Source organism: Prionailurus viverrinus, chromosome A3 (assembly GCF_022837055.1).
Source record: "Prionailurus viverrinus isolate Anna chromosome A3, UM_Priviv_1.0, whole genome shotgun sequence".
In the NCBI taxonomy this organism is placed as follows: Eukaryota; Metazoa; Chordata; class Mammalia; order Carnivora; family Felidae; genus Prionailurus; species Prionailurus viverrinus.
In genome coordinates, this window is record NC_062563.1 from 23,964,524 (window position 1) to 23,983,874 (window position 19,351).

The following is a 19,351-nucleotide window of genomic DNA, read 5'->3' on the forward strand; positions in this document are numbered from 1 at the left end:
AGTTAGGCTGTGAACTCCTAGAAGGGCAAGGTTATGATTGTGAGGCACAAATAAGATTGTATATATGAACTCATTATCAAATCAAATGTGATATGTGATATGTGTTCATGTTACCACTACCACTATCGTAATTATTATCAGCACACATTTTCAGTGGAGACCCCAGAATTATTTCCTTTAGAATTTGGTGCTGTGCTGTCAGTGCTGTTGTTAAAAGTGACTCTTTGAAGTCTATGTTAATATAACCCCTATAACTGGAGTATGCATGAGACTTGTCATGTGGGATGCAATCAAAAATTTCAGAAATCAGAGTAGATTATAGCTGTTACCCTCCTCTTATCTGTATGTTCTGACATAGAAGCAAATTCAATTGGTGTGGGTAGTTTGATCTTCCCAGGACCATAAGGTCCCTCATCAGCTCTTTTCAACATAGTTACAGACTTACTGAGGTGTTTGAATGCCTTGTCAAGTGGGTAAATGACTGTAATTTTCAAGGATGGCTGGCTCTTGCTTTGCTGTTTTCCAAGCCTGAGGAAAAGGCTCCTGTACTTTATAACCATCAGAAATTAAAGCCAGTGGTTCAGCAGGTATGCCTGCCAAACCACGTACCTCATTTTTTATGACATGATCAGGCTATACAAATTTTGAATATGCAGATTCCAAGCTGCTAGGCTGGGATTTTAAAAAAAAATTTTTTTTTCAACGTTTATTTATTTTTGGGACAGAGAGAGACAGAGCATGAATGGGGGAGGGGCAGAGAGAGGGAGACACAGAATCGGAAACAGGCTCCAGGCTCTGAGCCATCAGCCCAGAGCCTGACGCGGGGCTCGAACTCACGGACCGCGAGATCGTGACCTGGCTGAAGTCGGACGCTTAACCGACTGCGCCACCCAGGCGCCCCTAGGCTGGGATTTTTTAAATAAGTAAGTAAATAAATAATGTATGGATGTATATATGTATTTGGAGACAGAGCGTGCGAGAACGGGGAAGGGGCAGAGAGGGAGAGAGAATCTTAAGCAGACTCCACACTCAGCACGGAGCCCAACGCGGGGCTTGGTCCTAATAAGGGGCTTGATCCCATGACTTTGGGATCATGACCTGAGCTGAAATCAATAGTCGACTGCTCAGCCAACTGAGCCACCCAGGTGTCCCAATAAATAAATAATTGAAAAAAGGCATTTCAGTGTAGTAAGCTTCTCTGTGCCATTGAAAGTTGGAAATCATTTATTAAAATGAGATGTAAGGATTATCTCCTGTTTTAGGTTGGCTTTTCATCACAGCTGAAATATGCTTTACTCAGATGTTCACATCATTTTCTAAAGAGGGAGGAAGACATTGAAACTGTCCATCTTTTCATGTTTTATTATTTTTCCTTTTCTTCTTGGTATTAATACAGTTTCCTCTGGATCTGCCTAACACACACATACACACAGCAGACACACAGAATTTTATTCGTTGTATTTTGCGGTCATTGCTAAAAGAGCCTCGGTAAATCATTTAGTCATAATGCAAGTAAGTGAGTTATCTGCACCCATGTGTTTGGTCTCTCCATATACCCTTTCTCTCTTTCTTTCTCCTCTCACTCATTTCTGTGTGTTTCACATAATATTCTAGAGTGAGCTCATTTCTAAAATTAAATTTAATAGACTGGTTGATGATCAATGCACATTAGCCTATTGCCATGCAATCAGTGTGGCCCATGGTGTTGACGCTGGAAAGCATTGCTGATGCCATTTCTGACTGCTAGAAAGACCTGACCTGCAATCTTTTGTACTGTGTTGTAGCTTTATGATGAATTTGGTATATTCCTTATGCTTTAGTCAGCAACTCTAGCCCCATTTTATCATTCGTTCATTTCAACAAATTCTGTTTTTGTTTTTGTTTTTTAAAGATTTTGTTTTTTAAGTAACCTCTACGCCCAGTGTGGATCTCGAACTCACAACCCCCAAGATCAGGAGTCACATGCTCCGCCATGCTCCACCAGCCAGGTGCCCGGATTCCAACCAATTCTTATTAACTTGTTACTGTTAGCAACTTTGCCTCAAGCCAGTGGCTGCAAAGCTTCTTCTTACCTTTCATGTGCATCAGTTGTGTTGTCCATACCAGCCTTCTTCCATTCTGTCCTCTCACATCACAGTCACACCATTGCTCCCTCCTCTACACCTCCACCCCCGGCCCAGTTTTCCCAGAAGTGAGGCTTAGCTTACTAGTGATGTCTGATGGATATCAGTAATCGGCCACTGATGACCCATCGGGTGACCCATCTCTAGCCACCATTGGAATTGGGAATCTCTGAGTTGTGTTTACCCAAGACTCTATTAGCTGTTCTTAGTCCTGCCTCTACAGATCACCTAAGTTCTAGGTACATAAAGGGTGGCCACATTATTTATTGTGTTTGTTTCACCATAGATAGCATTGGAGTCAGACTGCTCTGTGTTCTGATTTTGACCCACTATTTCCTAGCTTCTCAAATGTCAGTTTCCTCTTCTCTAAAGTGGGGATAGTAACAGTACCTGTCTCACAGAGTTAGTCATTGGGAAGGATTAAGTGAGCTCGCATGCTTGGAGCTTTTTGCATGGTTCTTGGCACATGGTAAACAGTGAGCAATGGGACCTGTTTCTGGAATTTCTGTGGCACCATAGACTGAGGAGAGAGGAGGCTTTGCAGAAGGTATAATTTATAAACTATGTCTTAGAGGATAAGAAGGAGTTAGCATCCCAGTAGATAACGAAGGCAGAAAGATTGCCAGCAACAATATGCTTAAGAGAGCAAGGCGTATTTGTGGAAGTAGCACATAGTTTGCTCTGACTGAAGAGTCAGCCGAAAGTGGGGAGGTGGGAGGAGGTGAGGCAGGAAAGATGACCAAGAACCAGATCACAAAGAACCTTGTAGAGCTCATGGAGGAGTTTAAACCTGATCCTCCGTCATTCCCTCCATCCACATAATCTGGTTCCTCTGTTAAGCAGTCACATAAACGTCTTTAAGACCAGCAACAGCAAAAAGGGGAAAGAGGGCAGCGAATTGGCCTCAAATGAACTGGCGTGTCTTTAAAGCTAATATTCCTCCTTGCGAATACGATATTAATTAAACATGTGCCTTGCAAGATTCATTATTGTTTTGCTTGTGTTCCCTGTTGGTTGTCTCATTCATTAATCTGCTGATTAGTAACCCTGAACTCTTGCATCTCCCCACCCCCTTTTTGGCATTCCCTTTTTAATATACTATGCTGTTCCCCCTGGGACGTAAACTCCAGGACCCGTCCCTGGCCTGCTCGTGTTTGTTTTCTTTGCCCCTTGTGCCTGCCTCTGCTATAACATTTGTAGTATGTGTTAAGTAATCCTTAAGGTAACATTTTTATTATGTCATAAAAAGTGCATGGCAAATATATTATAACTCATGGACTTTGTTTAAAAATGAACGGATAATTTATTGAGTGTGTTACATGAGCCTTGCTCCCCTCCCCATTTCAGCTGAGACTTGCTGCTCATTTAGCCTCGCCTCCTATTGAGTGCTCCCACCCTGTGACATGCTGGGAAAGCAGACCCATGGTTGGCTAGAAATGACATCATAGTTTATGTACTCAATAAAAATTTAATTAAGTCATTACAGGAATTGCAGTCATCATTTAACCCTCTGATTTCTTCTGTTTAGTTTATTATTAAACATTCAGTAATACCAGTCACCAAATCCTGATGGCTTATAAAATATCTGCATGAATTTTAATAGCTTAAATAAATGGGAAAATATGAGTAACTGATATAAAAGGAACCTTTTCCTTGTGGTGGTACTGTATGTATGGGTTTTTTATGAAAAGCAAAGCATTATGAAAAGGATAAGAGTTTACTAGGAGAACAGCCCAATGCTATCTGGGAGGAGTTTCTCATTTGGTTTGTCCCATCTGTGTATTCATGGGCAGGGCGCTCCCTACAGAATCATCTGGCAGTGGGGACACAGAACCTGCACACCAACAAACAAAAGCTTCAGTGAGGAAATAAAATCCCAACAGAGGTTCACTGGAGGGAATATCCAGCTCCCTGCCTGTAGCTGCTGGACTGGCTAGAAAGGCCCCTTTGGGATGAGTCCAGTAGTTCAGGAAGCTGTTCTCACTCACCCTCACCTGTTGCCTGCAGATCATGTGTCTGCACTGATCGAGCTTCCACCCTCTTCCAGGAAGGGCCCTTTTCATGATCTAATCCAGCCTGGGTGATGATATCTGAAAGCCATTCCTAGTTGTGGCTGCTTGCCATCTCAGTTAGAGGGGAGAGGGAGAGGCAACTGGAGTTAGAACATGGGACTGGAGGTCCCATACATACAGGTCACTGGAGTTAGAATATGGGACTGGAGGTAGCTGGAGCCTTGCTAATAGGGAATTCTTGTCCCGCTGTCCATTCTTCCTGGGTCATAGCCAGCCAGAATGCAGGTGCATCCCAAGAGGAGAAAGTGTGTATGTATGTATGTAACTGGACCTTGCTGAAAACTGAGGTTTGCAGATTAATGTGTTGGTGATCTCTGGAAATGCCCTACAGATGGTGAAATAGGTAAAGCATTCATCTAGAAATCAGGTTCTAATCCTGGCTCTGACATTAACTTTATGTGTGACCTCAGACAAGTGCCTACCCCTTTTTGGGTGCCAGTTCACTATTTCCTGAGAGGAATCGAGCTAGGTGATCTCTGAAGGGCCTTCCAGCTCTACAGCTCACTAGTTAGATGCAACACATAAACCAGTTCTGCTGAGCAGGTTCATTGAATGTTTGCCTCAGAGAGATTTGCCTTTGTGTTTGACATCTCTGACGTCTGTCAGTGGCTCTGATTTTTCTTGCACGATTAGGAGAATAACTTGTATGGGAGTAGGGAGAGCTCCAAAATGGGTATCAGCAGGTGTGGGTTGTAGTCCCATCCTCATATTTCAGAAGGAATGAACTCTAGCTCTGGCTTGTTTCTGGACTCTTCCTTTCGCCTCAGCCCATTCTGGAAGATGGTGTAAGAAGTTAGGCAGTATATATTTTTGACATTTCAGAAACATGCAGGGTACTCAAGCAGCAAAAAAGGGGAAACAAAAGGGTGTCATTGGACAAAACATGCTATGCTTGGCGCTCAGACCCTTGTAAGGATGCAGTCATCCATCTGCCAGTCTTAAACCCTGCTCTGGGCCAGGCCCTGGACTAGGTGTCAAGGGTGCCAAGGTTAATCAGACAGAGTTTGTTATGACCCTTGAGTAGCTCACAGACTAGTGGGAGAAACAGGTACATAAGCAACTCTAAACCATATTGTGCATCCAGAGGAAGAGTGTGGACAGAGCTCTGGGAACATGAAGGCTGGAGGTCTGATTTGGCTTGGGTTGAATGTAGGAGGGAAAGGCCATGGATTGTACTACCATCTGCATCCAGTCTCGCAGTTTCCAGTCTTGAGTGTCACCATTCTCTCTTCCTTTTGAAAATTATCCCTGACTATTGGAACTGGTTTTAGTTTTTGTAAACAAACCAGAAGGTATTACTCATAATTCATTGCATTGGCAGAGCACTTTACAGCTCACTGAGGCTTTCGGCATACATTGTTGAATTAATGAATGAATACGTGCTAATTCACTTGCTATTTAAACCAGCGATGTGTGCAGGGCGTTGGAAAGGCAAGGAAATAGACTCAGAAAGGTTATTGGATTTGCCCAAGATCATCACATCCTGTGAATATAGCGGAATTAGAACTTCAACCCAGGTTTTCTGACTAAATCCAGGTCCTTTCACTACTTCTTTCTGCTCTTCTTCGGAGACCAGTTATGAACCACAGGATTAAATCAATCAGTCTTTGGTTTTTGATCCAAAATAAGATCATCTTCCTGAAGGCAGAAACCTGATGAAATATAAGCACATGGACTTGGATTCAAACTGACTGGATACTCATCTCAGCTTTATCATTAATTTGCTGTGGCACCTTGGGCTAGTCACTTTACCTGCTTTAGGCCCAGTTTTCTTTGTCCATAAAAATGTGACTATAGCCCATCTACCACCTGAGTTCCAGTGTCAGTTAGAGGAGATGATGTCCATAAAGCACGTGGCGCATACCAGCTGCTCAGTAAATGGTCAGGATTGTTAACCACAAATCTTACTCTCCATGTAAAGTTCCATATAACTTTTGGCTCTTTCTAAAACCTGTCAGTTTAAATACTCAGTGCTTATTGCACATTACACCAGGCTTTCTGCTCTGCCCCAGCGAGGAATGACACAGAGACCCTGCTCAAGCATATTCCTAGAGGTCTGGAGGTCAGAGTTTTGACCCTACTGAAGACATTTGGTGAGGGCCCACCTGGCCGTTCTCTGAGAGGAGTTCCTCCATGGTGTCAATGGTCTCACTGCAGTTGTATTTGAAAGCAGTCTCTCAAGATTAACAGCCTTACTGCTTCAGCCCAACTTGTTCTCTTCTCTGCATAGCCTCAGGGGTTCTCCTTTCTCCTCCTGTCTCCTGGTCCTGCCTCTCTCACTCCTCTTTGCACCTCTGACAACTTCCTTCTGTCTTTCACCACCACAGGCTCCTTTCAGTAGCCCTTCGACATTTCCTAACCTGGTTCCACCATACCTTTCCAGTTTCTTCCCATTTGCCTTCCCTGGCACTTCCCAAATATTTTCTTCCCTGCCTCTGCACCTTGGCACACCATGTTCCCTCTGTCTAGAATATCCTCTCTCCTTCATGGTCCACGTAAGTCTTACCTCCAGAACTCTTTCCCTGCTCCCAGAGCAGAGATCATTTGTACTAAAATTCCTCTATTGCTCACCACTTCTGGAATAGAATTTGAGGTAACATACTGCAGTTTAATTGTTTTTTACATACCTGTTTTCCCATACTAGACGGTTTGCTCTTTCAGCTGAGAAACATTTCTTACACTTTGTGTTCATAGGGTCTAGCAAAAAGCCTGACACATACCTGTGGCTCAGTTCACTAAAGTGACTTACTGATTTGTGTAATTTAGGATCAAAATCTAAAAGAAACTGTCAAATGGGGGAGGGGGAGAATCCAGACAGATCAGGGAAATGAGGGTGGACTAGCAGTTCGCTCTGTTAGGGGCCTTCTCTCTTTGTTCTACTAAGAGTCTATGATAGTTAAGAGGCAAAAATCATATTTTTTGTTTCTTTCCCCTTTTTTCATACTTTTGTTTTTGTCATTTTGTTTCTGTAGGTTAATTCTTATATCCTGAAGAAGAATATGATCCTTATGACAAACAATTTCTATGCAGCCATCTTGGGATATGATGAGGTAAGGTCATTTGCCAAGCCTTAAGCAGAACATGGGTTTCCCCCACCAAAAGACTTTTTTGATGAGAAACTCTGAGGAAACCTTCAAGGGGACATCATCACTCACTACCCACTATTATGGCTTGGTATTTATTTCCTCATCTTCATTGACTTGGCAACAGGAATGACTCTGCCCAGAAGTTTGCCTAGTGCTTGGGAAAGAAAGCACTATAGAATATGGTCAAATCATTCAACTAGAAGCATTTCTTGAGTCCTTGTCAGGTGCTGGATGTAGCGACAAAGGCAAATCAGTCATTCTCTTGGCCCTAGGTGCCACCAGAGACAGGAAGACATACACATGTAAACAGCATGGTCTGCCAGACAAATCACACAGTCTTTTAACTTTAATTATAAAAGCAATCTGTAGGGGTGCCTGGGTGGCTCAGTCGGTAAAGCGACCGACTTTGGCTCGGGCCATGATCTCACGGCTAATGAGTTCGAGCCCTGCATCGGGCTCTGTGCTGACAGCTTAGAGCCTGGAACCTGCTTTGGATTCTATGTCTACCTCTCTTTCACTCCCTCTTTCACTCCCGCTCACGTTCTTTCTCTCTCTCAAAAGTAAATAATACATTTAAATAATTTTAAAAATGAAATAAAAGTAATATATACTCATCAGAAACTCATAAAACTGTACATAAGTGGTTGAAGTAGAAAATAGAAGGCCCCTTTCTCTCCTGCCCAATTCCCTGCCCCAGAGGAAAACTTTGTTAATAGTTTACTGGGTGTCCTGCCAGACGTTACCTTTGCATGCACAAGCACTTATATATTTATTTTCTTTACACAAATGGAAGTTACACTACATACACTATCCTGTACCTTGCCTTTTTCAGTGAACAATGTATCTTTGACATCCATCCATGTCAGAACATTTAGATCTGTCTCATCCAATTTACCGTTTAAAAAAATTTTTAATGTTTATTTTTGAGAGAGAGGGAGAAGGAGACACAGAATCCGAAGCAGGCTCTAGGCTCTGAACTGTCAGCACAGAGCCTGATGTGGCACTTGAACCCACAACCTGTGAGATCATGACCTGAGCCGAAGTCGGATGCTTAACTGACTGAGCCACCCAGATGCCCTTCAGATTTACCATTTTTAAGTGCACATGTCAGTGGCCTTAAGTACATTCACATTGTTGAGCAACAGTCACCACCATGTGTTTCCAGAACTTTTCCATCTTCCCAAACTGAAGCTCTGTCCCCCTTAAAACCCTTACTCTTCCCTCAGCCTCCTCCCAGGCCCTAGGAACCACCACCACCTACTTTCTGTCTCCATGAATTTGAATACTCTTGAGTACCTCATGTTAGTGGAATCATACAGGTTTTATTCTTTTGCTCCTGGCTTACTTCACTTAGTGTAATGTCCTCAAGCTTCATCCATGTTAGAGCATGTGTCTCATCTTTTCCCCCTAGCTGTTACTACAGAAATTTCAAACACATCGAAAAGATGAAAGAATGGTGTAATGAACACCTATATGTGCACTGCCAGTATTCATCATACCTCATCTATTTAACAAAACATGTGCTTTTATGCTCATTTTGTGGTGACCTCCAGATTGAATGCAAGCATCACCCCTTCTGGGAAAGAGGCTTGGAACCGCCCTAGGCTCAGTTCCTTCCACCTTCCCTGGACTCCACTTGCTACATTAGTGTTAACTGTCATCCTGGCTGGGTGGGGACTCCTTCTGGGTAGTGGCAGTCTCTACTGTGTTTGCATTTCTACTGCCTAGTAGCATGATACTTGGCGTGTGGTAGGGGAAGAATGAGGAAGGGAGAAAATGCATAAAGGATGAAAATAGGAAACTGGAGTTCAGGCTGGGGGAAGTGTCATCAGCCTGAAGATAATAATTAAAGCCAGGAAATAAGCTTACAAAAAAATTAAGGGATTTGGTTAGGATCTTGATTCTCAGTCTGCCAGATATCTTCAGTTATCGGAGAGCAATTTAGATTGCATACCACACATTGAACCATAGCCTACCACACATAACATTGATTGAACATGAGCCTTGCAGGAGTGGGATGGGAGTTGAGAAAAACTGCTTAGATCTACACATTGTTTTGTTTTGTTTTTTAATGTTAATTTCTTTTTTGAGAGAGAAAGCGTGTGAGTGGGAGAGGTGGAGAAAGAGAGGGAGACACAGAATCCGAAGCAAGTTCCAGGCTCCGAGCTGTCAGCACAGAGCCCAACACAGGGCTCAAACCCACAAACTATGAGATCGTGACCTGAGCTAAAGTAAGACGCTTAAGTGACTGAGCTATCCAGGCACCCCTACACGTTAATTGTTAAATTAGTTGCATTCTGACTTCAGAAAGCTTACAGTGTATAGAAGAATGAGACTTAGAATTGAAGAAATATAACTGTTAGTTAGCATTTTTTTGAGTTCTTTATTGCATATGGCTCAGTTGATTCCTTTCACCAATATTAATAAAGGTGTTCTGAATTGTGTCTCTTTTCTGTCCCTCCTATCCCAGTCCATCCTGGCAGAGCCATCTTATAGACATGCCTGATCACAAGAGTCTCCTGGGGAGCTCTTCAAATCAAATTCTTGAGCACCTCCCTGAAGGTTCTGGTTCAATAGGAGTGAGGCCTGGTATTTTAGCAAGCACCCCAGGTGACTGTTTAGAGTGGGAAAGTTTGGGAAATATACTAATTACCTAGGGCACTTTTTAGAAATACCATTGTTTGGGCCCTATCTCCCAAAAGTTCTAATTTAACTGCTCTAGGTGGGCATCTGTTGTGAAAGTTGCCCAGGTAATTTTAATGTGCATACAAATCACCTAGGTAAAATACAGATTCTGACTCAGCAAGTCTGGAGTGAGGCCTGAGATTCTGCGTGGCAGATGAGCCGCAGGTGACATGGTGCAGCCATCTGCAGACCACACTGCGAGTCATGGGTTCGAGAGCTGTCCTAAGACTAGTCACATGCAGCTATTTTGATTTAAATTCCTTAAATAAAATTGAAAATTCAGTCCCACTGGCTACATTTCAGGTGCTCAATAACTTTATGTGGCTGGTGGCTGCTCTACTGGACAGAACATTTCCATTGTTACAGAAAGTTCCATTGGACGGTGCTGTTTTACAGCACCCTTTTCCTAGAATGTTGCTTGGGTTGTGCCCTGACAATGGCCACTTTTGGAACTTTCCTGTTTGCTACTCCGTTAGGTTCAAATTCCTCTATGAAATTTCCAAGCCTTCTGTCAGTGGTCCCCAGTGTGACCTATCCACTGATATCTCCCATTGTTTCCTAGTGTGTAACCTTTCCAAAGTGAGGCCATTTGCCCCACTGTCCACAGACATGCTGTGACTGTCTGTGCCTGACTGAGACTCCCCTGGACAACTAGGTATGGAGGGCAGTAGCCAAGTCTGTCAGCTTTGGGCCCAAGGACCTGATTCAAGGCCTGAATCAGGCCTTGTAGATACTCTTTCTGTAAATGTTCAGTGAATTAATATATTCTCTCTTGCTTAGAATATCCTGTAGCTCTCCAAATATTCTCTATTTTCTAAGGCCTCCTTCTCCACAAAGCTTTCCCTGACCTCTCTAGATCTGTATTTGTTTACTCTGAATTTCAATATCATCTATCCATCCATCCATTAACAGTATATATTAAATGCCTACCATGTGGGATGCACTGGGAATGTATTGGTAAATAAAACAAACATGGTCTGGTTCTTTACTACTGGAGCTTACCTTCTAATGGGGAGGCAGGTAGTAAACAAGTAAACAAGCAAATAAATATCTAATTTCAAATAGAGTGTCCTAGAAGCTAAGACTGAATAATGAGGAGCCAACCATGTACAGAGTATACATTGGAGTCACCCTATACAGATTGGCAGTTGTTCATTCTCCAGGATTTGATCCTGTGCTTCTGTTTAATGTGCACTAGCTTTGTCCCTTCAACTAGATTGCAAGCTGCCTGCGGGCTGAGACCATTTTGCTGTGATACTGTGTTCTCAGCGTCATGCTAAGCACATAGTGGTGTCACAAGTCAGTCTTCTCTGAGTGAGACTGCCATTCCAAACCCTTAATCATAACCAGGGCCTTCGAGCCACAGGCTTCCTCTCAATTACTCTAGGCCTAGGTTTCTTAATCTCTGAAGGATCCTGCTTTTTTGTGTTGCGAGGCAAAATAAGTAGGCCCCTAGTAGATTGTGGAAAGATTACTCTGCAAACTAATATTTGGCTGCCAAGTACCCTTTTTCCTTTCCTGCTTTCTCTCTGACTTACTGCTGGTTTGGTGGAAAGAAAGCTAAAGTTGGGTTTATTGATTTATTCAGCCAATTTCATTGCACTCCCACTCTGTGCAGGTACTGCGTCCTAACCAGAGTTAGTCAGGCACCATCCCTTGACTTCACAAGTGTGTTCTGGTCCTAAGTCTACCACCATTTAGCTAGATAACCTCTAAGCCTCTGTGTACTTATCTTTCAAATGGGGATAATAGTATCTGTTCTTCTCAATATACATAGGCATTAGGAGCCAGGTATGTGAAGGTACTCTGACAGCGTGGAATAGTCAGGTTGTTATCACTGTTAATCTGAGTCCTGAGTCATCCTTTTCTTTCTGACTGATTATGGACTTGCCCCTTCCCAACCATCTCACCCACTGCCAAGGGTGCCTGTTTGCAGCAGGCCATGGCTCCCAGGGCTTTCACTGTCCTGTGCTCTGTGCTCATACTCTTAAGTCCTCACGACACCTGTTCTCACGCCTGTTCTTTCCCATGTAGCACATGTAGGTCGCTTCCAGCAGCACTCTGGCATGTGCCCAGGGCACTGTGGACACAGGCAGGTTGTTGGGTTAGCAAATAACTTGGAGAATGGTGATGTGCCTGAGCTTGTCCTTGGGCCCTGTCCCCATCTGCTAGAAGAAGCTGGTTCTCCTGACTCAGCCATTGTGCCAGCACAGTCTCTTAAGCTGTGGAATTGTAGGGGTGTTTAGCAGGGAGCATTTGGAACAGGTAGAATGTTTTTCCACCAAACTGTCAGCACCCCATCCTAGACTTGGCCCTTCCTGGCAGCAGGCCTGAAGTCAGACCTCATATGCTGCCCTGTCCCAGAGACCAGTCCACAGCATCACATTGAATACACGATCTGGGGTCTTTGTGCAGTGATTTGCCATTTACAGAGCCTTTCATGGCCATTATCTCCAAATTCTCACAACAATGCTGTGGGCTTGGTCTTACTGTGTTTGTTCAGCTATGAGAAGCTGAGACTCAGGAAGGGCTGGCTTTCGAAGGGCCACACAACTATCAAGTGACAGAGCTGCTGTTTGAACCTAGGTGGTCTGATCCCTAGATCTCACTGTTGTTTCAACCATATCCACAGCTGCCTGCCAAAGCAAGCTCCTGGTCTCTGTATCTGACTGTACTACACTTAAAAGAGTACCTTTACATGATCTCACTTTCATAATGCAAAGATGCCGTATGTAGGGAAAGCATTTTCATCTCCGTTTAATAGAGGAGCAAGTTGAGACTCAGGTGTATTGAATTGCCCACCATCTCTGAGCTTCGTAGTAGCAGAGCCAGGACTTGATCCAACCTTATGACTTGTAAATCCCAGCCAGTGCTTTGTCTGGTTCCACATTACCTTGGCACCTGGACAGAGCAACTTCTTGGGGCCTTTCCCTTCAGTCACCCTCACCCCAGGAAGCAGGAACCTCCCCTCTCCTTCCCTTAGAGATCCAAACTAGTAAATGGCCCTAGTCCATGGCCCAAGTGCCGATTAGTCTCTGATATTTGGACTTCTCAACAGAGCCCCTGTCTCTGCTGGGAAGGACAATGTTAGGCACACATGCACACAGTGTCTGAGCATGCCCTCTGTGGCCCATGACAGTGAGCCTGTTCCTCTACTTGAGGAGAGGCAGGACAAGCCATGGCCAACCCAGAGATGGGTGACAGTGAGGTCATGGTGCCTGGTTTCCTTCCCCGGAGAGCCGGCTGCCTTGCATATGTATCCATGCACTAGGAGAGAAGGTGCAGTGTATTCCCACCTCTGTTTCTGGGGGGAAATACCCCCTCAGAATACTCTGTGCCTGTTCCTTGTGGACGGTGGTGGGAGCAATGTGCCACTGTTTCTCTTCTTAGCTTTACAGGTATCGCTGGGTCGAGTACGGTGCAGGAGAGTAGAGGGAACTGTAGCCTGGGAAGGCAACCAGACATAAACCCCATCTCTGCATCAATCTTAGCCAGGCACTTGGCCCCTCTGGATTCCGTGTCCTTCCTTTGTATGAAATGAAAGGGTTGGATCAGATGCTCTCTGAAGACCTCTTCCAGTTCTATTGTGTAGCTGCCCCGTTCCTTCTTGTGGTGTATATAAGGTCCACAAGGCCTTTTTGTGGTATCTGTAAGGTCCTTCCAAGCCAATGCGGTGCTTGCCATTATGTTTACAATAGTCCCAGCTTTTGTATTGTGGCTCTGCCATGGTCCCCAGGAGACCAGTTGTCTTCTGTGTTCCAGGGAATCCTTTCAGATGACCATGGGCTAGCTGCTGCGCTCTGGAGAACCTTCTTCAACCAGAAATGTGAAGATCCTCGACAGCTTGAATTATTGGTGGAGTATGTGAGGAAACAGGTGAGCAGCCCTACACCTCTTCCAGAGGCTCATGGAAAGCAGGTCCTTCCTGAGGTCTGTAGATGCTGGACTTTCAGAGGATCATGAGAGGTTAAGTTCCCAGACATGAGAGGTTGAGTTCCCAGAGGCCAGTCTGAGGGAATTCTGACCACATCGTGTCCACACCAGGCACTGATAGAGAACAGCTTCTCTGTATCCAGCCATGAGCTAGGCAGGGGGTGGGGAATGGGATAGAAGAAGAAGAGGTGCTGAGTAATCTCCTGCTTTCAAACACTTTTAGGCGTTCATTCACTACACATTTGATTGTTGTGTGCCCAGTGCAGTGGGAGACCCTGGGTGTGCATAGTCCTGTAGGATATGGGAATGGGGTACAGTGCAGTCGCCCACTGTAGCCCTCTCTGTGCTCACATTGAAGCTTCAAGGTTCATGTTTCCTGTTCCTGATTTCTAGCAGGACTGGGCTCCAGGCAGAATTCCATAAAAAACCCTCAAGCCTCTGCCCACTGAATGCTATCCACAATCAAACAGCGTCCTCCTACTTCATTCCCCATCCCCCTGGTCCCCCAGGGCTCCCTAACACGAGAGCTTCTAAGAGAAAACTCCAGAGTGAGGACTGCTTCACTACATAGTTTTTCTTGAAACCATGGCTACTTCACCTCTTGATCTCTCTGCTCCTTGATCCTGTATTGATGGGAAATCCATACTTTATAGACGAGTGAGCTGAATGGCAAGGAAGAGGAACATAGAGGCTTTTCCAGGGTCTCCCAGTGAGTCAGCCTGCACAGCTGGCCTAGAACCCCAAGCTGGTGATTCATGTAGCCACTAGAAGCCTTAGCTGCTCCAGACAGCTCATCAGCTCAGGCTGTCCCATGAGTCACATCTCTGCTTCATGGGCTTGGCCTCTGGAGCTGAAGGGGCCTCACCCCACAGTTATTCTCTTATTCACCTGTGTCCATAACCTTTAAGCCTTCAACAGCCAGGGATGGGAAGGCCAGGCCCTGGCTCTTGGGTAGAAGCCAGCAGGAACAGCTTGTTGATGGCTGGAAAAACCACACAGTGGGGCTTTTCAGACCCAGAGGGTAGAGAACCCCAGAAGCCAGGACTTCTGTTTGACCATTCTTCAAATCTGCTAGAGCTGGAAGAAGGCACTGTGGCCAGAGGGCTCCACCCACACAAAACTCTTGAGACTCACTGTTGACTGGACTCACTGTCAGACAGAAGTAGCAACTGGCAAAGCAAATGCTGTGTTTTTTTGAGAGACCAGCCCAGCTTTTCCATCTGCCATGGTGGGCTTGTGGCAGAGGCCACAACAAGGGCACAGCTGGGACCTCTCTGAGGGCCCAAAAAGAAGGAGTTACAACACCAGTGCCTCTAGAAAAAATCCTGTATTGTCTAGTGAGAGGCAGGCAATAGAAAAACAGTGATAGGGCACTTAGGGAAGCAGGGAGCTTTCATGGGACCCGGTGGTATCAGCAAAATTTCTGAGTACCTGCTGTGCCAGGCACTCTCCTGAGAAAGCAGAGATTCACAGGACCCAGACCTACCTGTGAGCCAACTTATGGTTTGGTGAGGAAGCCAGTCAGGCACAAGCTAATCCTGGAATAAATCAGTCTGTGATATGATACAGGGTAGAAACAAAGGCTGTGAAAGGCCAAAGACAGGCAAGACTCAGTATAATTTAGCAGCTCGGGAAAGACCAGGAGGGGCCCTGAACAGATTAGTCCTGTGCCATGATCCTGGTTGGTCTGGTGGGTAGCCCAAGACCCAGAGGTTATGTTGAGATTTTCCATGCTGAAGATGGATGGGCAGAGTGGCTGCATTAGGCATAGAAATGGAGTTGTTGGAAAGAGGAGTGTATTTTAGGGGAGATAATGGGTCAGTTGCTCTCCTTGCACTGGAAGACAGCATGATGTATAGAAATCTAGACCTGAGGTATATGTGAGAGACTGAGGTTAGGTTTCAGGGTCAGCAGCCTGAAGGTGAAACAACAGGAATGGAGGAATTCTGGGAAGAGGAGGATGATCCAAAGCCTAAGATGAGGCCTCTGGACTTCCATCCCTTCTCCTTTTCTCCCAAATGCCTTCTCACCCCACAGTGGAGCCTCAGCTTTCTGAATACAATGCTCACTCCTGATGTGATCCAGCTCCCACTGTAAATTTTGCCTGTCTCCTTGAAAGCATTTCTCATTCCTCTGTTCTCCTTACTAGCAGCAGCGAAGGTAATTCTCCCAGAGACCACTTTTACCTCCTGAGACTTGGCCTCTCATTAGATCACCTGTTTCTTGTGGAACTGCCCAACCTCACCTTCCCTGAAGCTGCACCCATTGTCCATCACAGTTGTCCCTTCTCCACATTTCTCTCAGAGAAACTGCCAGTCGTCATGGTGGGTGAAGCTGGGCCCACTGGCAAGCATGGCGGCCCACTAATCGTGTGGTCAAGGCCCCAGAAAAAGTTCCAGCGACTAGCAGTTACAAGCATTTAATCTTTTTGTGAGTCCTGTGGGGGTACACGTTACTATTCCCTGTTTTCACACAAGGAGACTTAAACCTCAGAGAAGGGAATTGGCTCACTTTAGTAACATCACTACCCTGAATGGACAGATAAACTTACACACACATGCACACATCCCAAGGACATGTCTCTCCCAATACATCCTCCCTGAAAAGTTCTTGCAGTCCAGAAAGTCAGGGCTTGTGTGTCTGTTTTGGTTATTAGAGGTATGATGGGGAATTCTCTAAAGCCTTCCCAGTGAGCTTCCCCAGTGATTAGTTTCTCCCAACCCTCTCTAAGGAAATAATCTGGAAGACCAGAGACCTGCTGACTGGGAGCTGGTATTGTCAGAACCCCCCACAAACTCCCTCCCCATCCTCTCCATTGGAAGACTGATTCCTTCTGCCGTCTCATGTCTGTCCTGCCCTTGTCCCTGCCCTCTGTTTCTTGCTGTCCCTGTTGCAGATGCAGTACCTGGACTCCATGAATGGGGAGGATCTGCTTCTGACAGGGGAGGTGAGCTGGCGCCCTCTAGTGGAGAAGAATCCTCAGAGTGTCCTGAAGCCCCATTCCCCAACTTATAACGACGAGGGTCTTTGATGGACTGGTCCCTCTGAACAGCTGGCCAGCTGGCTTTGAAGAACTGCCAGGAGAGAGGTGCTTGTTTGGCCCAGAACCCTGCAGAAAGTGGCCTGAACTGACCTTTGAACAGCATCTGTCAAATACCTGGCCCCATTTGTGTTGATTTTCCTTTTAATATGCCCAGGAGCCTGATCTGGTGGGGTACAGTGCTGGGAGAACCCTTAGTTCTTCTGAGATATCCTCTCCCTCAAGAGAAGCCCTGAGCAAGAGCTCCCCAGCACACACTCCCCTAATCCCCTCCAGTAACTATGTGATTGACAGCTTTTCCCAAAGGCTGCAGAGGGATGGTGGTAAGTTAGAAACGGTACACTTCCACCAAGGGCCCACCATGGCAAAGGAGCAGTTTGGAATGCTGCTGAGTCAAGACGGGTAACCACACTCTGTCCTCTGGTTTTGAGCCATGGGGTTGAGTTGGCCATTAAAAGACACAGAGACATATCTCTGCAATGACTCTTTATTCTAGGGTTTTTTAGAAACTTATCTGAGATGGCATTTGTCATAAGCTGAGGAGCATCACCCACCTCAGAGACAGGATGGGGAGAGGGTCAAGAGGATCTCTGCTGCTGTTCTTGCCTCCAGTTCATGGAGATGTCACTGTTGTGCCCAAGGCATAGCCTGCCAGGCTCCATCCTCTGGGATCCAGGAGGCTTCTGATGGCCAAGGGGCTTGTCACATCCTGAGTTGTTTGGAAAGAAGACCCAAGAACATAGGCCTCTTTGTCACTTCCCTATTGAATGGGGTGAGGGACATGCTGTCTTTTCCTCTCTTGACTCCTTTATGTGAGATACTGGGGCAAAGAGAATATTTTTTTCTGGCTTAGTTGTACCATCCCAGGGCCCACCCCCATGCCCAGCTTTCTAGCTCCTTCCTAACTTCTAGAGCGTGTGCTACAGAGCCACCTTGGTCTGTGCTCTTGAGGGTCAGTTGCCTCCTCCCTGAGTATGGGTCATCTCTTGGGAGATTTTCTTTGCATTGAAGGAAGGGGGCGGGGAACCATATTGCCCCTCCTTCCCCCATCAAACTTCCTTCATTTAACTTGCTATAAAATGAGTCATATAAAGAAATTCTATATGGGTGAGGTATATCCCACTTCTGTGAAAACATTACAAATCAGACCGCCTTCTCTGAGTTTATTTAAGATGCTTTTGTTGCAAGCGGAGTTCTAGAGTGAAGCCTCCTCTGTGTGTGTGAGATAATAACACCTTGTAACTCATTACAGCTGGGCACTATTTACATAAACCAGAGCTGAGCCAGGCAGGAATTTGCTGATTAATTTATTTTTAATGGAGTGAAGTATACCATGCACCAAAATAAACTTTACTGTGTGTACCTAACTGCTCCTGGAATGGATGGAAAAATTAATGGAACAGATTTTGGCTCCCAACTCCACACATTAATTCATATATAAAAGTTACTTGAGCCTTAACCCATTTGCTGCCCAGGGCAGCTCCCCAGCCGCAGATCCCAGCCCACAGCACCAGTTCAGCTACTGGGCTTGCATGGGAATCACGGAATTGCAGATTTAGAAGAAACTTTAGAGGTCTCTTAGTTCAACCCTGGTCCAGAACTTGATTCCCTTTCTCAGCATCCCAGTTGGCCTATGTTCATACAGGCCGTTTATGAATGTCTCCAGCAGCAGATGGTCCTGCCTGCAGAGCCAAGTCCTGTCTCCATAAGATGAGTAATCATCAAACACTGCAACTTGTAATACGGAGCTGCGTTTTAAAGAGCCAAATTGGATCTGTCATGTTGGGGATGTCCCAAAGCCCTCACTTCCTGCCTGCCGGCATCTTTCACCGAGTACACGACCCCCTCCCCTTCAAGATAAAATCGAGGCTCCTCGAGGCTGCAAGGCTCTTCTTAATTTGACCTGTGCTTGTTTCTGAGTCTCTAACTCATTTCTTCTCCGAGGAAACTGAACCATTTGGGGTTACCTGAAGAGACCACCCTGTATGTTTCCTCTACCTGGAATCCTTGTTTCCTCTTCAGACTAGAGAAATCCTGTGTGTCCTCAAATACCCACCCCCCCATCCTACCTTGTCTGTCCCAGGTGGAAACTAGTTTTTACATACACACCCATCATCCTGCACCATTAGCTCCCTCAGAGTGGGCACTGTGAAGTCAGTCACCTTTGTTTTTCTAGTGTCCCAGGAGTGCCTGACTCACGGTAGGCATCAGAATAAGCTTTGCTAAATGACAGAAGGAATGAATGACTAGATCATCAGTCATTATTAGTACAAGCCCAACAAAAAAAAAGTCCCTTTCTGGATCATTCTCTGACCCACAGTTCAGCTTATTTTAACAATTCAGTACAAAGTACCTCCGTTGGCTTTTGCATAGGAATGAGAGCTAAATGTTCTTTCTGTAGCTACATGTTTT

At 45.3% G+C, this 19,351-nt stretch overlaps 1 protein-coding gene across 3 annotated transcripts in view; it reads left to right on the forward strand.

Moving 5' to 3' along the window:
- The window catches only part of LOC125162244 (ubiquinol-cytochrome-c reductase complex assembly factor 1), a 102,748-nt gene extending 83,714 nt beyond the window's left edge, over positions 1-19,034 (forward strand). For all 3 annotated transcript variants that reach the window (XM_047853058.1, XM_047853059.1, XM_047853057.1), the window contains 3 exons: positions 7,168-7,245; positions 13,729-13,842; positions 16,796-19,034. In XM_047853058.1, coding sequence (XP_047709014.1) covers positions 7,168-7,245; positions 13,729-13,842; positions 16,796-16,930 — 327 coding nt within the window. In that variant the 3' untranslated portion in view covers positions 16,931-19,034. The remainder of the gene's footprint in view (positions 1-7,167; positions 7,246-13,728; positions 13,843-16,795) is intronic.
- Positions 19,035-19,351: the final 317 nt, after the last annotated feature.